The sequence below is a fragment of the Poecilia mexicana genome, unplaced genomic scaffold (assembly GCF_051168715.1).
Source record: "Poecilia mexicana isolate PSO_F unplaced genomic scaffold, ASM5116871v1 scaffold_16, whole genome shotgun sequence".
Classification (NCBI taxonomy): Eukaryota; Metazoa; Chordata; class Actinopteri; order Cyprinodontiformes; family Poeciliidae; genus Poecilia; species Poecilia mexicana.
This window is the reverse complement of record NW_028263385.1, coordinates 1,093,457-1,114,988: the sequence shown is the minus strand read 5'-3', so window position 1 is coordinate 1,114,988 and position 21,532 is coordinate 1,093,457. Positions and strand designations below refer to the sequence as shown.

The 21,532-nt window shown below is 40.7% G+C and overlaps 1 protein-coding gene across 2 annotated transcripts in view; it reads right to left on the bottom strand.

The window, feature by feature from the left end:
- LOC106904678 (lamin-A) overlaps positions 1-21,247 on the bottom strand; it is a 37,727-nt gene extending 16,480 nt beyond the window's left edge. The window contains exons 1-2 of one of the 2 annotated variants that reach the window (XM_014969104.2): positions 21,058-21,247; positions 14,755-15,121 (exon numbers count right to left, since the gene is read on the bottom strand). In XM_014969104.2, the coding sequence (XP_014824590.2) occupies positions 14,755-15,083 (329 nt within the window). In that variant the 5' untranslated portion in view covers positions 15,084-15,121; positions 21,058-21,247. Of the gene's footprint in view, positions 1-14,754; positions 15,122-17,196; positions 17,748-21,057 lie in introns of those variants that run through there. The other variant, XM_014969103.2, reaches the window with a different exon arrangement.
- Positions 21,248-21,532: the final 285 nt, after the last annotated feature.

The following is a 21,532-nucleotide window of genomic DNA, read 5'->3' as shown; positions in this document are numbered from 1 at the left end:
TTTGGAAAGAGAACTGCAGCTATCAGAACAGAAGCAACATTTAAACGTTTGGTTTATTTGATCCTGATCAGATTGATTTGTTATTCCTGAAGAAATGTCTCATAAGAACAGAAGCATGAGGGTTGAAGGATTTTAACAACAATTATTCTCACTTTCCAAACATCACTGAATTTAAATCACCCCTTAAATTTATTGAATATTAGCAGCTTAACCAGATGAATCCCCTGAACTGGTCGGGTTTTGAGTCTAACTGGTATTTGCTGCTCCTGTATGTTTAAACAGAAGCAGATTACAGCAGCTGCAGCAAAATTAAACTGGTTTTTGTAAAGTAAATCCATAAGATCAGGTTCTTTTGAGCCGTTGGTGTCCTGACTGTTCGGCCGGAGTGAGGACGCTTCCTCCAGCCCGGCTGAATCATTCCGAGTCTGAACAGAAACCGATTGGTTCCTCCACCGGTCCGTCTGCACACAGATCCAAATGCTGCAGGCTGGCAGCTGGCCGCTTTCTGTCTCCTCTGAGACAAAGAGCACAAAGACAGGGATTGTGTGGGATTGGGGTAAATAGTTGTAGCCAGGGGCCACCCGTTCGGAGCCACATGTTGGAGAACGCGGCTCTGTGTTGGCAGGCGGACCGGGACAGATGCCGACCGGGTTCGACCCGTCGGAGAGGCCGGAGCGCATGTGACCGAAACACACTCCTACTGAAGCAACGACTCGTCCTGGATTTGGAACGGTCCACACCCAGATTAACGCCTGGCAGCGTTCACATAAAACACGCATGAATCGGTTCCTTCTCCTCCCGGCCGTCTGACTCACTCTGACTCAGACGGTCGTCGAGTTTTAGAAATTCTTCACAGGAAAATCAGACGGAAGGTGTTGCAGATAACGAAGGCAAAGATAAGAACCTGTTAATGTTTCCTGAGACAATCCAGAGTTACAGCATAAATACGACTTGAACTTTATCCAACGATCACAAAGCCCAAAGTGTTCTGTTGGGATTTTATCCAACAGTAGGAAATGGCTGCAAAATGAAATGAAAAGTACAAACCGAAACACGTGTGGCCCTTGAAATTAATCTGATCAGAACAGCGACTGCAAGTCAAGAACGGTAAAAATTTGGCAAACAAAACAGAAACGGAAGATTAAAAAAAAAAAATGTAGGCAATTGGACTGTTTCTGTGTTAAATGGAAAGGCAGACAAAGTCTTTATGATTTAGAACTTGAAGGATTTCTAGATTTCATAAAAACGTTATCGAGCAGGAAAAACTGAAAAAAGAAAAATCATATTAAACTCATTTTTTGTATTTAATGCATTTTGTGGACAGCAAGTAGATTAAACAGACCAGTTTTGGCCCAAACAAACCAAGTTTGGACCCCACTATGATGCATAAAATCCAAACCCATTAGGCTCTGCAGGTGTTCATTAAACTGTAAATACTTTTCTGAGGGAATATTTGTCTTTCATTTTGAGCGTTCTGCTCAAACCTGAAAAACTTCTGCAGTTAATTAAAGAAAATCTTTGAAGCTGGCAGGTTTTTAATAACAGGTTCGGCTGCATCGTTTGGAAACTTTCCGTTTAAGTTAACAGGAAAATCTCTGGCTGAGACTGAAAACACCTCTGCTGGATCTGAAAACACTCAATTTTAATCCCAAAAACCTGATTCAGGCTCCACACATTGTTTTCAGGCTCCAATCAAAGATGGCTGCAGTTTTTCCACGAGCACAGTAAAAAAACAAAGTAAAAGAAAAAAAAAAAGCAGAGACGAGCGCATGATAATAAAACCCATGTGGCGCTTATGAAACTTCAGATTTCACGACATTTGGCTGCAGCTGCTTTGTAAATGTGGAAACGGGAGAATCTGATGCTGGGGGAGCAATCAAGCTGCGGTTGAGAGAGAAGGCTGGCGGCTGGGCGTTCACACGCAAACGCTGCAGCCCACTGGCATCGCGCGCCGACACGCAGGAGACCCGGGAGGCAGCGGAGAGCCCGGCGCTGACGAGTTCGGCCCGCAGATCAACAGGATGCAGCAGTGAAACTCCAGGATCGTTCGCACAGCGTCAGGTGAAACGCCGCTGCTCCATCAACTTTAATACGCTTCCTCTAATTGTCTTCACCGCTCTGGCCGCGCCCGCTTGGTGGCACAGAAAAAAGTTTGTTTTTTTCCACAGAATCTGCCAGCAAGAGCTTGGGTTAAAAAAAAAAAAAAAAAAAAAAAAAAAAGAAAGAGAAAGAGAAAAAAAGAACGAACCATGGATGGATGACCAAGACAACTACAAAACATTTCTGTCATGTTAAATATGAATCAACTAAAGGCCAAAGCGTTGGATTATTAAAGCGGCAGTGCTATGAAAAATAAAAAAAAGTTTGCAGATTTTTATCTTGTAAACAAACCTGGAGGGTTGGTTTGATTCTTTCATGCATGTTTGAGAAATCCCTAAATCTCCATGGCAACCATTCAGCTGTGAAAAACCCTTGGTGGACCTAGCCCCGCCTTCAAGGATGAAGCTCCTCCTCAGCTCCTTCAGGCTAGCCAGCAGCAATTAGCAAACATCTGGTGGAGCTGCTGAGCTCATTATACGAGCTGCTTCTGGTAAAAACGTTGCTGAAGGGTTAATAGAGGAGCCATGTTGGGATGACTTCCTGGAGGCGGAGTTTCTTAAAGAGACAGAGGCCCAATTTCAAGGTGTCAAAATTGTCTCAATGACAAATTTTACTGGACAATAATTGTGGAATTATTGTGATAAATATTGCTTTTGAGACTTTCTAGTAATCCAAGTTCCTCCCATCAAAGACAGACTTTAATTTTACAAAGAACTCTTACTGTTCTTACACTGGAACTGGGAGACATTTCATATATTCAAAACTACAAAAAACAAAATGAACATATATGTCTGATTGCCCTTTAAAAAATAAAACAATGAATATTGAGGTCATTTTAATTAACTATGTGATTAATTGATTGCTTGTTGCGACAGGCCAACATTATAACCTGTCAAAGGACCGCAGATATAAATTAGCTTAAAAGCTACAATCGCATCAAATGATGACAATGTTTGAGCTGAATATTGCCCCTTTCTAAATAATAATTATTACATATATAGTGTTTTTATTACAACTGAAGCCAACATATTTACTTGCCGGTTATATAAAATGACTCTGTGCCTGGAAATCCTAACACCGGCCCTTTAAAGGAACCACATTAAACCGGTCAAACTTGGATCTGGCTCCCAGTTTTCTGTCGTCTCATTACAAACAAACAAAAAGCAACAGATAATGCTGAACATCTGAGGCTGAGAGCTGGAGGAACACCCGGTTTGGATTATCAGAACCGGTCCCGAGCCTCAGCAGAGCCGGAACTTGAATCGGGTTGGAAACCGAGTAAAAGATGTGAACAAGATGGAGGTGGAGAGGGAGAAGAGCCCGGCCATCTTAAAGCCATTCATTTCCTTCAGAGTGACTCATCGAGAGCTTGGTGAGCTGCGAAATGGAAACTCCACAAACACACACCAGCAGTCCAGCAGGCTGCCAGAACCTCCGATCGGCACCGGGTTCTGCGCCGCTGCGGCCCGGCTCTGTCATTACTCGCTCCCCTCCGGGGGCCAACATGGCTGCCCTCCATCCTGATGTTTACAGGCTGCCACATGTGGCTCCTGTTAGAGGCTCTCAGCCTGAGCTGGAGCCATTCATCACGAGTAACTATGAATAATCACAATTAATCGATTGATTACCAACTAATTCAGGAATGAATCGTTAACTGAAAGAAACAGCCTCTAAAAGAACAAAAAAAAAAAAAAAACATTTTCTTAAACTCCATCCTCAGACAAAACTGTAATAAGTAACATTCTGCATTTAAGATTTAAAATAATTATTTTTAAATCCGTTCTGCGGTTTTTCCAGGTTCAGATTCAGTGAAATAAAACAAAAATAAAATCTATTAAGCACTGAAGCATCCATGGTTGAATAATGGTCACTTGCACTGGTGGTTCAAACAATTGTGTGTTGAACACTGTAAGAGCTAAAAGAAAATGAATAAAAAGCAACTTTTCCTCTTAGATACACAAAAAGTTCACTTTAGTGTGACTTTAGGTCATTCTAAAGTGAACAAATCTAGATAAATACCATTAATTGATGTAAAAACAGTCTTTTATACCAGTTTAACACAAATGCTAAACTGCGACAACCAGCTGTTGGCATGGCAACCACAGGTTCGCTTCTCAAAACAAACTTAACTTTACTTTCATTAATCCTGCACACATTCATAAACATCCTAAACAAATTAAACTGACGTACCTTGCGCCTTCTGCCATGACTTCAACGCTTCCTTCTTTCACCATCTTTGTTTTCTACAGTTGAATTCACTTCCTCTAATGGTAATATCACCAAAATAAGAGCCCAGATTTCAAAACAAAACAAACTACTTTAAATTTTACAGTTAAATAAGTAACAACTACTTAAATGCATTTACAAGCACATTTTGGTGGTCAGTCCTGCACTGTCTGGCATAAAGAGTTGAACTTTTATTGACGTTATGAGATTTATTAAGCTGCAGATTCATCCTCTGCTACAAATGTTCGCTAAAGGACTGCTAGTGCTGCATTTTAGGCAGCAAATGTTTATTTTCTTATTTAAAAAAAGGAATTTCCATCTTTTAACATTTATAATTTTGTATAAAAGGCTTCAGTGGTTAAATGAAAAATCAGCAGAACGTGCCAATTCTTTTTTAAAATTGTGATTAAAACGTCAGAATAATCAATAACTAAACTAATTATAGCTGCAGCATTAAACAAGATGTATTTTTATTTAAATTGTTGAATTTGATCCGATCAGAGAAATCCTGATTTTCTTCATTTTCTCTCCACCCGTTATTCAGGATCAACTAGGGACAAGTGCTGCGAATTAGCTGTTGCTATTGCACCATGATGCAAACATGGGACTGCTGTTTTATTCAGTTTGTCTATGTCGATGTGTCTGTCCCCATCAAATAAACTTTATAATAATAATCTTGTGCCCTCTAGAGGCAAAACTGCAGAATGCAACAAGAATCAAACCAGCATTATGATCTGATCTTTCATAGTGATTTCACATACTTTCTTGAATGCATTTGGCTCACCAAATACATAAATATTACTATAAATACTTGTTAAAGAAATCCACGAAGGTTTCCTGCACATCTGACATCATGAAGCTCAACCAGAGAAAAAATAAGAGTTGCTCCAGTTCACAATTAGAGTGAAACTGCAGAGGAGGTTCTTCTGATGAAGAAGTTTCCCTCCGGAGGTTTTTCTGGGAGTAAAATCCCTGCAGATCCACGTCTTGCAGAAGAGCCGATGTCTCCCTGTTGGTCAGGAAATACCCTGGGATTCCCTATTAGGAGCTGCAGAGTCTGACTAGGATGAGGAATCCCAGAAACCGATTCAAAGAAAGAAGCTTCAATGCAGGGATCAAAATCTTTTCATATTCATTTAAAATTGCTTTTATGTACTTTATGAACAAAAGGCTGCTTGCTCAGACCTGATGTTCTCCAGCTCCGGAAACATTGGGTAATATGGAACGCTACAGGCTCAGTTCATGCTCCAACACAAATATCAAAAGGCTGATTTAGCTCTCAGGCATTTCAGCAGGTTCCACCAAACTCTGATCATTTACTGCTCCTGCACACCTGGATAAAATCAACAGAGATGCATCCAAAACCTGCAGGACTCCTGCTGTGTTTCCACTGACCATATAACTGCACAAACTGGAAATACAAAAATAGGAGCTTCAAAAAAATGGGTGTATTTCACACAGAAACATTTTTCACATTCCATGAGTCATGATCAAAAAACAGGAAGTTACTACTGGAGGAAACGACAAAAGTAGTTGGACAATGTTGGCTTTTTAATGAATTATAAAAAGCAAATATGAATTTTTTGACTGAGTTGATTTAATGGGAACACTGCAATTACATTTTTTTCCAAATAGACAGTTTTGCACATATTTAAGGGAAGTGCAGCTACAGGGACTCAATAACTGGGGTCAAAGTTTACACAGGTTTCACCAACTCAAATTTAAAACTTTTTAATATCATTATGAATTACTTAAGACCTGCAACTCCACAGAATGCATGGATTTTATCCAGCCAACTGGAGATAAAACTGCACTTATCTCTGTTAGACACAAAAATCTAGCTAGCTTACTAGCTAGCAAGGGCAAGGTAGCAGTTAGTTAGCTTTAGCCTCAACCGACTTGAATCAGAACGCAAAGATGATGTCTGAGTGGGACTCAAACATTTACCTGACAGAAAAATCATGCAAGAAAACAAACAGAAGACAAAATTTAAAGGTGATCCATAATGTGTCCTTAGACAGGTTTTCGAAATGGCTCATTTTCCAGATACAAAAAATGTTGTGAAAAAACAGCTTTTTTAAGTGCTTGTTCTGTTTTTAGAAGTAATTGAAACTCAAATGAAATTATTAAAACATGCAAAATGTGAATTCTTTAATTGAATTTTGCATGCGTCTCCTTTAACTTGTGATTTGCATTGGAAGGTCAGAGGTCTGATTCAGGCAAATTTTACCTGCAGGAGCTCCATACAGTCAACCTTCCCAGGTTTTTACCCTTTAATTCCAGATCCACCAGAGGAAGCTGGAAGACATGAGGGCAGACTAACGAAGAATACGAAACTAAAAACTGAAAGTATCTGCATCTCAAAGATAATTCAGCTCTGAATCATTTTTCTAACAAGCCGTCTGGTATTGGGAGTATTTTCCGGCCCCCCCGGAGCGTCTTCAGAGCTGATGGAGCGCCGTGATTCAGTTTACATGACTCCCAGATAAAAGAGCGCTCTCTGAGCTCAGATCTTCCCTGCCATGACTCACTGTGACAGACAATTGTCCGCTGACACAATCCAGGCTGAGATCATAGCATGAGAAGAAGAACAGAGGAGAAGTGTGATCAAATGACATGAAGAAAAGCTGCAGCTGGGTGAAGAGAAGCAGCTCTAACTAACCACTGATCACCATCATGACATACTGGGCCACCATCATGTAATGGTGCCTCTGTTAATGTTATTAGTTCCAGCAGCGCTGTTCCTGCTGGGCGGAAAGCCGAGCTGCAGTGATGATCACTGGAGGGCGAAAGCAGCGGAGCGGCGCTCGGTCACGATGCTGAAGCAGCAGGAAGCAGCTCTAAATATGGTCACAAATTAACGCACAACAGATCAATTAAAAGATGGACACGGCTGAAACGTTTGAAATTTCAACCCTGATTCTTTTGAAATTTTCCACTCTGAAACTGAAGTTTCCTTCGATCACAATGAAACTTTTGTGGATGTGAAAATAATAATTTAACTGAACAGAGTTAAATTTGCATATATTGTGCCTGTTGGAGCATAAAACCTTTGCAAACTAAACTGACCTACTTTTTGTTTGCAGCAGGTAATCCTGACTCCAAGAGTGATGGCGGATTGTTCCAGAAGGAAACCGATCACTTAACCTCACATCGTTTTAAAACATACAACATGCATTTAAAGTTAAAAAGCAAATCAAAACATTCATGAGAATCCAACAATTAAAACTCTAAACCTCCTAATATTTGTCATTTTCCAGCTGCTGCAGCTGAATAAAGCAACGTTTCATTCTCTAACAAGCTGCTGCTGACGGACGGATCTGCTGCTGTTGTCGGGTTTTCAGACGCTCTACAAACAACTGAAGGCCAAAATGTTCAGTGCCAACTTCAGAGCCGCCAACATAAACACATTTAATCAGAGACAGCCCAAGGCATAAGCAAACCCAGCTGCTTAGGGTCCGAACCATCAGGGGCCTCGCATAGATGCTTGAATCAATCAATAATATATTTTGTGATAGACATGTGATCAATTAATCTGATAGAATATTCGCAAAGCCTTCTGGGAGATGTAGACAGAGGAAAGGCTTTAGCTCTCCTGGCTAGCTAATGCGACTCACTCACTCTGGTTACCTAGCAACAGCCTCGAGTAACTTTGCCTCATAACTTGGAAAAAAAACTTCATCTTGTAGTGAAAACTCTGGATTAAACAGTAAATGTCACGCCAGCAGTTTGGCAGTATTTCAGATGTTTAAAACAAAAAAAAAAACTAATCCATGATTATCTATATCATCTTATATTTAACACTTATATCATGACATGTTTTTCCAGTCGTATCATTCAGCCCTCTTGAGGAAAAACTAGTAAATTGGATTTTATGGTGTCAGCAAAGATAAATCAAGATAAAAGCAGCTTTACTTTGCAAGACTGTGATCTTCATGGTTTGTTGTGTTGCCATAGTTACAATCTGATGCTTGGAGGTTAATCTTTTTCAAGTTTGAGGTTCAGTTTGTTCACAAATATCTCAGCTGACCATTTCTAGTCAATTAAACTTGGCCTCCTCTTCCAGATTTCTATCAACTCTGAACTGAAACGCTGCTAATGGTGCCCTGCAGGATGAGGGGCCCAGGCCCCCAATTTAACCTTCCACCGCCCCTGGCTTTTTGAGGTAAAGAGAAACATCTTCCTTTTCTCCATTTTAGGAAAGAAACAAATGTTTGATCTGAGCAGCTCCATAAAACCTCCTGAAGGCCCTAAAAGGCTCCGATGTTTAAAGCTGTACCTCTGCAACGTGCCTACGGTTCCCCTTAGGTTAAATATGGAAACTTTACTCGCTGGGATAAATGTTACGCTGCGTCTGATGATGACTCTGCTTCCTCTTCAGAACGGTCAGTTTATTATTAGATATGAGCCTATTTGTTTCTCACAGTGTCTGTGTTACCCGGGTGTTGCCTTTACCCTCCAGCAAACAAAAATATGAGACCTGTTGCACAAAGTCAAGGGAATTTCCAGTTATATATAGAATATCTGAATGGCTCATAGTGGAACAATACACAGTAATAATTCACTATAAACTGTACAGACTTGATGCTCAGCTACGGTCCGACTGAGTGGTGAAACATTCCCAGCACAGGAAGCAGGGATGTGCTGCATGATAAATCTACTTCCTGCATGGTTATGACTGTTACCACAGCAACATACGAACCATCTTCGCCTCATTCACAACCTTCAGTCTGCAGAGAAACGTGTCCGACCATGTTAGAGCTTTTTTAATCCAGATCCAAAGACGGTTTCCCAAAAGAAAATAAAAGTCTTAGCAGAAGCTCGTCCTGCCTGGAGCCACGCCCTGAACCTCCACAGGTGGGGCAGCACTGCACTTTGTGTCTGGACAGGAAAAGGGTTCGTCTGTTTACCTGAAGATCACTATCAGACAGAACCTGTCCGTCTGTCAGAACCGCAGTTCAGATGTTCTACAGCAGAGAGGTGGCGGGTGAACAAGTCCGCACTCGTTTGGGGGAAAACAGTTAAGGAATGTGCTGCAGTCACGTAGAAATGCGACTTCCTCTCTACGTTTTCTTGTTTGGATGAACGAGAAAAAGACGAACCCGCGTTGCCTTCAGATGCCTTTAAAGAGCCAGTTTTCATGTAAAATGGACTTCATGTTATAATGTTATCCCCTCAAAAACATACCTGGAGCGTTGCCATGGCTCACTCAGCTCCTGCAGACTAGCCAGCACCAATTAGCAAACTGTTGCCTTCAGTTGTTATAAAAATTATATTATATATATATATATATATATATATATATATATATATATATATATATATATATATATATATATATATATATATATATATATATATACACACATGCATATATATGTATGTGTGTATATATATATACACACATGCATATATACACACACATCAAATATATTGGGCCTCTGTCTTTAAAAACTGGTTTCCATAGCGACTAAAGGATTTCTCAAACATGGATGAAAGAATCAAGGCAACACTTCAGGTTTGTTTATGATGAGAGAATAACATGATGTAAATCTAGAAAAAAGTCAATTTAACAGTCTATTAGCAATTAATCAGAAGACGGGAGCAACTTCAAGCACTCAGCATACTGAGGTGAGGAAACTTTCCCCAGAGCAGACAGAGAGTCTGATGAGATCAATAATGTAAATGCTTCATACTAATGCAGTACACTCTTTAACATCCAGCATCAGATGCACTGACAGGTGATACCTGAGGTTTATTTAAGTGACTCCTTGAAGACAGAAACACAATAGTCATGAATAATAATATATTCAGAATGTTTTATCACTTTTTCAGCCATAAATTAGCAAACAGCTCAGGGCTAAATGTTTCAGAGGTTTTCTGAGACGTTTCCCAGCCGAACCCAGCAGAAGGAGCTGCAGCCTCCACCCTCTACTTGCTTCTGCATATTTCACTTTCCAACCGTTTTTAAATCATTTATGAAAGCAGCCGGAGCTGCAGGGGGAATGAATGTCTGGCATCCCGAGCAGGCAGCTTGAGGTTCTCCCTGCGGGAAGGTGACATGTGCTACAGTTAGCCAAACAAAGCTGCATGTGTGAGCGCAGCCTTCAGGCTGAACAGGTGTGTCCCTTCAGCTGGACCGGACTTAGAGCTTCACCTGTTGCGTCGCATTCAGAGGGAAAACGAGGACAGAAAGGAGCAGGAAACCCATCCAGTCACTTCCCATCACACGAGACCACTCAGCCCATTCCACAGGCCTCAAAAAATCCTCTGAGTCACCGCCGCGTCACGGCGCCATGGCAACCAAACACCAAACAGGCCGGCTAAAAGCAGCAGAGAGGAGGGAGGCGTTTCACCACACAGGCGTCAGAAGATCTGCTTCCTCTGGAAAACAGCATCAGAGCCGAGGAGCAGAATCACAAGAGGCTGAACGCTGCTCTCTCAACACTGAGATTAATCAGTCAGCAGCAGCTAATGCGACGGCTTATTAGGCTGAAAGAAGAGTAAATTTCCACCAAAGAACTCAGAAGTTTAACAATGTATCTCAGAAATATTACAGAAAGAAAAAAAAACATGGAAAAATGCTCAGAAATTTGAAGACTACTCTCAATTTAAAAAAAAAAAAAAACATGCACGTTTGACAATTTGCGCTCAAAGATTTCAAGGGGGAAAAAAAAAAAAGACCTACATTTCTGAGCTCAAAGTTAAACATTTACAAGAAAAAAAACCTTAAGTTTTCAGATCTGACATTTTCTAGAAAGAGAATGGAAAATCTGAGCTCAAAAAGTCTAAAATTTGACAGACATTTTTAAACTTTTGGAGCGCAAAAATATTTCCAGAAAAAAAAAAAAGAACAAATTTCTGAGATCAAAAATACACAACTCAAATTTTGAGCTCTCAGAAACTTTCCAGAAAGAGCATGGTAAATCTCTGAGATCAAAGTTGTAAATTTGCAAGAAAAGTCAGAAATTTTGTAAAAAAAAAAAAAAAAAAATCTTGGAATTAACTTGGAAATTAAATTTAAAAAATTTTCTAGAACATTTCTGAAATTAATCTAAAAAAATAAATAAAATTTTATTCACGTTTTCAACTTTTTGAACTAAAAAATTGGCAAAGATTTTTCCTACAAAATTTCAGAGATTAATCTGAAAGTGTACATTTTTAGGCACAAATCTACTTTTTTTCCACCCGTCTACGGCGTCGTAAATCCAGGCCGACTTCAGGACAAAGTCACCATGAATACAATGAAAACCCAACACAATGATCAGCCGCTGCAGGACAAAGAAACGTCATAAAGATGCATTTCCTGCAGGACTGGTGGAGAGCTCAGCGATAAACTCCTCTGGCTGCTCTGCATCTTCTAAAGCAGAAACAGAAACTGAACCATTTCATAATTAGAAAAAGGTTTTGAAAGGGTTTGATGTCGAGAGTCTGAATGATGCGGTTTAACTCTGCAGGAAGAGAAATGGTGTGATGCTCTCAGCTAAACTCAACCCGTTTGCAGCAAAAGCTTAAAAATGTCAAATTACTGGCTCAAAACAGAGGAAATAACTGAAAACCTCCAGAACGTCACTGATCGGCTTTCACAGACAGATGTCACAGATATGTTTAAAAAAATTTATAAAATGAGGAAATGCTGCAAAAATGAGATGCTGTGGATTCATGAGGGCGTGCAAATAGGAAACCTATAGTAGTTTCATTTTCTCTGACCTAAAAAAAACCCACTACAGTCAATAAAGCTCAGGTTATTTTTGTTTTGTTAAATCAGGAGCCGCATCACAAATCCACAACCTTCCAGGTAAATAAAACATCAGCTCTAAGGCCTGGATGCTAACTGCATTAAGTTGGAGAAACATTTATGTTGTTGTTATGATGAAGCTACAAGCTAACATGAACAAAGTTATGAGCCGTTAACATCCCATAATAATCACTGACCAATAATCAGGCTCATCATGCAGCAGCTGCAGCCTGTAGCACACATACAAGCATCGTTTCACTATAATATTGGATAAAATATTAGAGACTAGGACTCGAGTCTCAGACTCGAGTCCCAGCCAAATGTCAAGCCTTATTTTGTGACGTACATTCATTTCTTAATCAGGATTTCCTGAACGAGTTCCTTTACAATGTTTGAGCCCCTGAAGAGAACAGGAGACGTTTGTTTTTCTGCAGCAGCAGTTTTTCCATGCTGGAGGGAAAGATCTGGCTGCTGGAATGTTTCAGACGCTGGGTCTAAATCAGAACCAGAACCACTGATGGAAAATACAAAGCTAAAACTGAAAAGCTTGATTTAAAAGCTGCATTTATCCCTGCATGACGACAGGAACTGAGCCTCAACAAGGCAGTTGGAGTGAAAGGTGGGGCATTGTGTGCAGAGGTGTGTCCCTCTAGCACAGCCCAGGCCTGAGGGACACAGAGAACGTAACTGGGCTTGTTAGCCAACGATTCACACAGACTCAGCAAGCGGGAATGTCACTGTATCAGGTCTGGCTCCCTGCAGCATTCCTGCTACAGCATTCCTGTGAGCCGCAGACAGAAAGAGCCTCGCAGTGAAAATGCAACAATCAGGTTTACTCGTGCAGATCCGGATCCAAAGTTCCAGAGAAACACTCAGACTGAGTCCGAGGGCTGGCCGATAAAAACAACATGTCACGGTAATCAGTATCAATACATAGCTCTCATGTGACTTTGTAGCTGACCGCCATCTTGATAGGGACTGAAGCTAGCTGTCATGATAGTTGCTATGACAATAAACAAGCCACAAGCTTAGAACTACCTCATTCCTAACAAGAGAACGTTGGATCACAATACATTGGTATAGAATAAATTAAACAGTCTAATGTACTTATACTGTTACATTAACCAACACAAATACAACTGTTACTCCATTACAATTTGAGTACCCAGGTCTGCGTAACACTAAGATAAAGATAAATATCAGTGATGTATACTGTGGTACTTATGGCTAAGCTAGCAAAATTAGCTGCTTCTATGTGCTAGCTAAGACAAACGTAGCCTACAAGTAAGTATGTAAGATTCTGGTGTCTCTGCCAGTCACCAGAATCTTATTATTCATGTGAAAGGGTTCGTACGACATTTTCCAAAATACTTTTTTGTTGGACTCGAAGCCATAGCTCATCTATACTTTGCTCTGCACTGACCTACCAAGATGGCGCGGATCACTTCCGGTTCAGACATGTGGAAACGATTTCTGGTCCAGAACCACACAGCATTCTGGGAGATGTAGGCAAAGGAAAGGCTTTAGCTGCTCAACCTCTCATGGCCAGCTAGCAAGATTGGTAGGATAAACTCACCACTCTTTGGTTACCTAGCAACAACCTGTTGAGTAACTTGCACAGCAGCAGTTTGCCTCATAGCTACTTAAAAATAAACAGCATGGAGTGCGAACTGTGGATTAAACAGCAAAGGTCATGCCACCATGTTGAAATCCTAACTTCTGAACTAGAACGTTTTTACCTCAGGTCCAGGTAAGCAGCTGACAAGTTTCAGCTTTGCGCTACACTGCCCCCTATAGGTTCGGCATGTTTAAAACAAAACTCAAGGGCAGATCTGTTCATGTGGATGAAAACTTCTCTTTTCCTATATGTACAATATTTTTTGAATCAAAGATATTTGTTTTCATAAAGAACAAAGATTCAAGTTCAACAGAAAAAAAAACGGGATGAAACGAGCGTCAGAGGGATGGGCTGCGTTTGCTGATGAGCAACAGATGGAAAGAAACACAAAACAACACTTTGAAATCAAAACAGTCGCTCTGAACACCAATTTTTATCAATCAATCACTTTGTGCAGAACCACAAAGCAAATATTTAAGAAACAAAGATTCTCAGCTCCCCCTGCAGCGCGGCGCAGAACCGCTTCGTTACAGTCAGTTAAACTCAATCTGGAGTTACATAATCAGTGACTGGTGTCGGACTGGGAACCTGCTGGGCTTGTCACAACACATTTTACTGGATGATAAACCGTCACTGAAATTATTGTGATAAACGATAATACTGTCATTGCATTTTGCAATTAATATAATAATGGAATAATAATGCATCTTCTGAAGAATAAATTTAATTTCCCAAGAACATCTGATATTGGAACTGGAAGACATTTTAAATATACCAACTATATAAACAAATAAAACAGATCATGAAGTCTTTGTAAACAAAATTACCCTTCAAATGGACAGAAAACAGACAATAATTGCCAGTAAGCACTTATGCAAAATAAAAAAATTTAATTGAACTGCTTTGTTCTGTGTGTCAAATGTTTTTTTTTGTTTTAAATGGCAGCTTTTTGATAACATTAAAGGGCAGCATCAACAAAAACAAGCATGCAGATGGAAATCATTGCTCTCAGTTTGATTAATCATGTGATCAACTGATTAACTGGTTGATGTCTGGAACCTGCCGCTCCTACCTGGCTTTCAGCTCCTTGTGCTCCTCCCGGATCTTGCCCAGCTCCAGCTGCAGCCGCGCCCGCTCCTTGGCCACAATGTCCAGCGTCTTGCGGGCGTCGGCCAGCTCCGTCTCGTACGCCGTCTTGATGCCGGACAGGTCGCGTGTGACCTCCGACTCCGACTCGGAGATGCGCAGCCTCAGCGAGGCGTTCTCAGACTCCAGGGAGCGCACCTTGTCGATGTAGACGGCCAGCCGGTCGTTGAGGTTGCACAGCTCCTCCTTCTCCTGCAGCCGGGTGATGCGGGCCGGGGAGACGGCGCTGCGGCGTTTCTGGCTCGGGGTTTCCATGGCGAGTGATGGTCAGAGGTGCAGATGTGGGGAGCTGGCTGTAGGGAAGGAGAGGCGAGTTAATGTGAGGTAACCAGTTAAACGGTTATCCACCAGAGGATTGTCAGAACTGGATTGTCTAATAGTGAGTTCACACCAGCTCCATTTAATCCGTTTGTCTGGAAAGTCCGATTTGCTTGGCGTCAATCACATCCTGATGAGATCTGGTCCGCCTACCAACCTCAGTCTGGGTCTGGTTGAAGTGAACTCCGGTTCGGTTTGAATTCTTATGAAACAAGGTTTTATTTTAACTTCATTATAGACGTAAAGTTTGTCAAAATCTCTTCATTCACTCTGAATTTATTTTGTTTAATCAAAAAGTTGTTTCTCCAGACCTTTACTGGTGTATCAAGCGCTGCTGTTGATGGTTAGTGGTTACCATAGCAACCATCAGCTCCGCCACCTTTTTCAGTTACTTTCTGTAACTGTAGAATCAGTTCTGCATTTACATTAAGATACATTTTAACACACATTTTGGACTCATTTAATCACATACAGTGTTTCATGAATAATTTTGCCATGTTTTGTATATATTTTTTAACCGTTTATTAATAATGTTGTGCCTTTTAGCTGCATTTTATTTTACTGCTGCTAACTGGAAGAAATGGCTCGTTACCAAAGACGAGAGATATTTAGTATGTCAACTGGATATTTGAGGAGATTTATATAAATTACATAGGAATGTTTAACCAGGGACTGCAGAAGTGATTAACTGTAGATAAACATCGGTTAGATGCTCATTTCTGTTCTGTTTGTATGCATTGTTCTTATCAAATAAACTAATACATTAAACTGTGTAGTATTTTAGAGTAGTTTCTAGTGTAAGTATATTAATACAAATGAAATAAGACAAAACTAACCCACAGATTTTGTTTCTGTAGTGAAACACAAACAGGCAACGCAAAATTAAAACATCTCTCTTCCTTTTTCTTTCCAGACTTTTGAATTAAAGAGAAAAAGCTCCTAATTGCTTCGCCTCTCCGGAGATCCAGAAAAAAATGTTCTGCTCCAACGTTTTCTTTCCACAAAACTTGCAACATCTCCAGATATAAAACAATCTGAGCGCTGAGTCATATGATAAACAGAGCGGCAGGATGCCCAGAAAAGGGCAGCAGGACTCAGAACGAGTAAGAGAAACTGATTCAACATGTATCTGAATGTCTAAACAGAGTTAGAGATCATCTGTGCTTCACAGAAACTCACAGGTACAAAAACGTATCAGTGTCACTTCAGTCAGAAGGAGAAAGAAGATTTATGCCAAAAAACACTCAAAAATTGCAATTAGGTTCATATAATTTGTTATTTACTTAGAAAAAAGGGAAGTTTCTGATTTTGAAAAGTAAAACATTTGATAATTTTTTAAAAACTTTTATAAAACCAGTTTGAGTTTCCAAAAGTCAAATGTTACTTTTAGAAATTTTCTATTTTTTTTATAACTAAATAAAAATAATAAAACATTTCATTGCAGCCAAGAAGATAAACAAAAGCATCTGAAATTTCATGTTTTTTGTGGGGAACAAAAAAAAAATCATGTTTTTTTTTCTAAGATTTATGAGGTTAATCTCAAAAATTCTGAATTTTTTTCTAGCAAATTTTCAACTTTTCAAGCTCAGAAATTTCAAAATTTTTCCTAGAAATTTCCTGTGATCAAAATTCTAGTGTGCGTGTGGGTTTGTTTTTTTTTTTTCCATAAATCTACTCATTTTTCTTTCCATCTACAATGGTCCTAGTTCACCATCGGACCCGAGTTTAAACAGATTAAAGTAAACAAGTAAAAGAGGCTCCGACTCTCCGCCAATAAACCGTAATAAAGCGTTTTTTATCCGCCGCTATCTCCACCGATAATCGTGGAGGACAAGAACAGATTTGGTGAATGTTTGATTCTCCAGAGGAGAGTGGGCGGGAACGCCAAACTTCGCCATGCATCCCAGCGCCGCTGTCACAAAGTCTCCATGTGGGAGGAAAGCCCGAACACGCCCACAGCAGCGAACTCACACTCCGAGGCTTCAGGAATAGCCGAGTCCAAATGAAGCCCGTCGGAACAGCGAGTCACAGAAACACGTGAGGATCTTACCGTGGCGGTGAGAAAGTCCTCCCTGCAGACTGCGGAGGGGAAAAACGGGACGGCTTTGAGGAAGTGGCTCTGCTGCGGTGAGGGAAGGATCGGCTGAAGTCCTGCTCTGGTGGGTGTGTGTGCGCCTTTGGCTCAAGCCCTGAACTGCCTGCCTGCCTTCGCCGCAGCGCCTCTACCTACTGCTGGAGCAGGAGAGGAGGCGGGGGAGGGGAGGCTGCGAGGAGGAGCCAGGAGCCGGCTCCGGCTCCCTCCTACCGCTTCCCTTCTCATTTCGATCAGGCTGACCTCAGCGGCTGGACTGAGCGGTCTGTCAATAAAACGCAGCCACTCTGAAACCGAGCAGCTGGAGGCACAGGGAAATGTGCAGAAACATCCCTCAACTTGCAGGAAAATAACTGAAAAATCCTGCAGCTGAAGAAGAAAAAAATACAAAACAGCTTTTTAGGAGGAGAAACTTCTCTGAAACAAAACTAATCAACCAGGCAGAGTTGAAATCTGGCAGGAAAATAACCTGAAGTCCAAACCTGAAGGGAAATAATCCTTAAAAACAGCTAAATAAATCCCATAATTCACCCTGCAAGCCTAAAATGTCTGACACAAACTGACCCCGCTCTTATATTTATTTCTCCGGGGTGGAGTTAATGGAGTCACAGGTCCAATCAGGTTGGGATGCAGAGAGAAACAGCCGTTGTTATTTACCTCCTCACCATGGAAAAGTGTGCGCATGAGGCCAGACGGCGGCTCTGTTTGGGCATGGGGAGTATCCCGGCCCGGTGCCGCGTCGGCCTCCCAGTAACACGTCCCAGTTAGGAGCTGCTCACGCCTCCTGCCCACACCAAGACCTTCCACTGAAAACCAGGCAGGCAGCCAAGAGGAGCTTCTTAAGAAAAAAAATCTGCCAATCTTCAGATCTTTTCTTTATTTTTCACCCAACAAAACCTTCTAAAGTTTGTTTGTGCAGCACATTCAGGCAATTTTAGTCAGAACTCCAGCAGCAGCAGTCTGGATCAGTGACTAAAGATAAACATGGATGAGTTTCTCTAGATCTCGTTTTTTTTGTCATCTAATCCTGGAAATGCTCAACAGGTGATAGAAGGCCGACTTTGTAACTGACTTTATTTGGATCTGAAGGTTCAGGTCACAGTCCATCACTACAGATTTCATCCCGATTTCTCGTTTCCAGCTCTAATAACTGAAGCTGTGAGTTGATAGATCATTCCCCTTTTGCTCCAAAGATAATAAATGGTCATACATCGATCCCTGATCTTTAAAAAGTCTGAGCTGCCGAATCCGATTCTGGCCGATACCAATTTCTTTAGTCAGAAATGTCGCTAAATATATCAAGAAAGTCGCTGAGTTTGTAACAGTGGGGCAACTATTAACTGCAAACATGCAGACATGACCTGGTGGGCGAAGCCAACAGTCAAACCTCCCACTGCAGAGCAGAAGAGGACAGTAGCTGATTTTAAGACAGAGATAAGATCAACTTCACATTTAAGTACCGATAATCTCTCCCTAAATGAAGAAAATCTGTGCCGATAAATCGATGCGTTTACTTAGTGTTATAGTTTTAGAAATGATCCCCTGCTATTCCTCTTCTGAACTCGTTCCATTCACATTAAAAAGTTCCTTCATAATAAACAGTGGAGGATTTAATGATTTATTATCACCACTGTATGAACGACTGCTTCACTTTGGTCCTGAACAGTAAAACAAATGGTCAACAACAGAGATGTGGTTCTTATTCTGAACCAGAGAATCGACCCGGCCGACTCAGACGTCCATGTTAGCTGTGGATCCTCTTCCTGTTTGCCACTTTTTCTTCATGGTAAACAATGAAAGCAGGAAAAACTAAAACCAAAGACAAACCCGTTGGGTTTCTCAGTGACTTCCTTCTCTTCCAAGAAAAAGGGGATGCAAAAGAATTTCAGCCTTGAAAGGAAAGTAAAAGTGTTCAGATCGACTTCAATCCGGTTTAAAACCTGAGGAACGAGCTCTGCAGAACGAACGAATGTTCCTCTTTCAATCCGGCCCAGCCTGCATTCATTCAGATTACAAGTTAAATATTCACAACTCAAGTCAGTTCGCAAGAAACAATCTACATTTATGACCAGTCAGCTGCTTTTTCTCCTTCACAGCTCTTCACTCGTGGATGTTAGTCATCCAGAAATCCAGAATGTGGCTCAACATCAAACAAATGTTGCTTTGTGTCTTTAGTTTCCAATGCAAATGATGATAAAACCGTGCAGGGTGGGGTTCAGATCGCCGATAGAGTCAGAGATGCAAACAAACAGCCAGAATCGACTCTGATCCGACGACAGGAAGCGGCTCTCCAGTGGGAATCTGAGGAAACTCTCGTGACAAACTGCCCACATTCAGAAGCACTGACTCATCTGAAGCCTTTTCTCCTTGAATTCAGCCTGATTTCTGGAACCACATGTTTTTCCTCCAGCGTGCCTCATCGTCTCCGTCTGGGGAAACTCTCAGCCCGGCACACATCTGATCACCAAGGTTATTACAGTTAACCAGAACCAGCAAAATTAACGGAAAATTCAGAAAACATTTCCGTTAACAGTAAAAATATAACTGGACCCTTTTCTAGGTTTCCATAAACCTTCGAACGCCTCCTGAAGGTGGAGCTTACCGAGCAGCCTTTGGGTCAGAACCCAGTAATAACCAAACCAGAGGCACAGAAATGCCTCGTCATCATCATCATCTTCACCTCGCATTAGTATTATGCATTGTAGATAAGGAAAAGGAGTACATTTTCACCATAAGAAAAAAAAATTTTTGAGTGTAATCTCAAGAATTTCTTACATTTTTTTTTTATTTCTGAGTTTCAAAATGCAAAATCTTGACTTTTGAAACAGAAATTTAAGTTTTTTTTCTAGAAATTTTATATTAAAATTTTTTCTGAATTTTTTGTAGCACATTTTCAACTTTTGAAACAGATTTTTTTTTTCTGCTAGAAAATTTCTGAGATTAATAAAAAAAAAAAAATCAGTTTATTTCCGTATACAATAGCCCTAAAATGCTATTATAAGGTTAGGACAAAGTCCAGAAGGAAAATATGAAATTAAGTGCCAATTCAGATTATTGCATGGACTTTTATTTACAACATAAACAGAAATAAATGCAAACGAGATCAAAATCTTTTGAAGCTCAGAAATGTCTAAGTTTTTTTTTCTAAAACATGTCTGGCATTAATCTCTTTAATCTCCCTTTTTATGCCTTTTTCCGCTTCAACAAACTTGATTTAAATAAATAAATCACTAGCGGATCTCTGAAGAACCTGCTGGAATGCAGCAGAGGTAATTCCAACATTTAAAGTACTAAATTGATTCAAAATGTTGAAAATAATCACCTGAGGACCAAAGTTTCACCAGACTTTCTTAATCCAGGCCTCAACATCCACAGAAACTGAAAGGAAACTGATGTCTCACTCTGAGGTCAAACATCCAGAGAAACTCAAACTGATCATTAAACCATTAATGTACCCAGAGATTCACTGTTTAGGGTTTACAGACTTTGTTTAACTGACTGTGTTTTAATAAAATCTACTTAATTTCATCAGTGTTGCAAACAAAGCTGCTTTCTTCATGAATCATCTTCAACCTCCCAGTTTGCGCCTCTCTGGCGCCCCCTGCTGCTACTCTAGCTGCTCTGAAGTAATTTAGTAACAAACATAGCGCCACCCAGCGGCTGAAACTTTTTTCCCCCTTTTCCACAGCATGGGTCACTAAGTTCATGAACTGATTCAACTCCTTGTCTGTCTGCCCACTTTAATAAATCAACACAGGGAGGAACAAAGGGGGAAACTTTCATGAGAAAACCAGCGCGTTGTTGAGCATCTCGCCTTACCTTCTATCTTTGCAGCTGTTTCCAAAACGCCTCTGCTGTTCACGATCTCCGCTGACCTTTCAAAATGTCGGCAAGCCGCTTAATCATCGCTTTATCTCTTCTCTGAAGGGTGTCTTTGAACCTAACTGAGAGCTGCCGAACCGAACCGAGCCGAGTCCAGACCGCCACCACCTGCAGATCTGCTCTGCTGATTGGGCTGCCAATCTCTGCTAATTACACTGAAACCCGCGGGCGCCCTCTGGCGGCAGCCATTAGCAGAGCGTGGAAGTAAAGCAGCATTAAATCATAAGATTTGAACAACTTGAGTCTGATTTCAGAACTTTTAAACCTCTTTGACTTGGACTCCGCTAAATTCAAGATTAAAATGTTATTTTTTTAGGTCTTATTTATAATAAATATATTTTCAGAGCATAACATTTTAATAAATTAGAAAATTGGTAAAATTAAGAGTTTCAGTCCTGAAAAATATTTACAG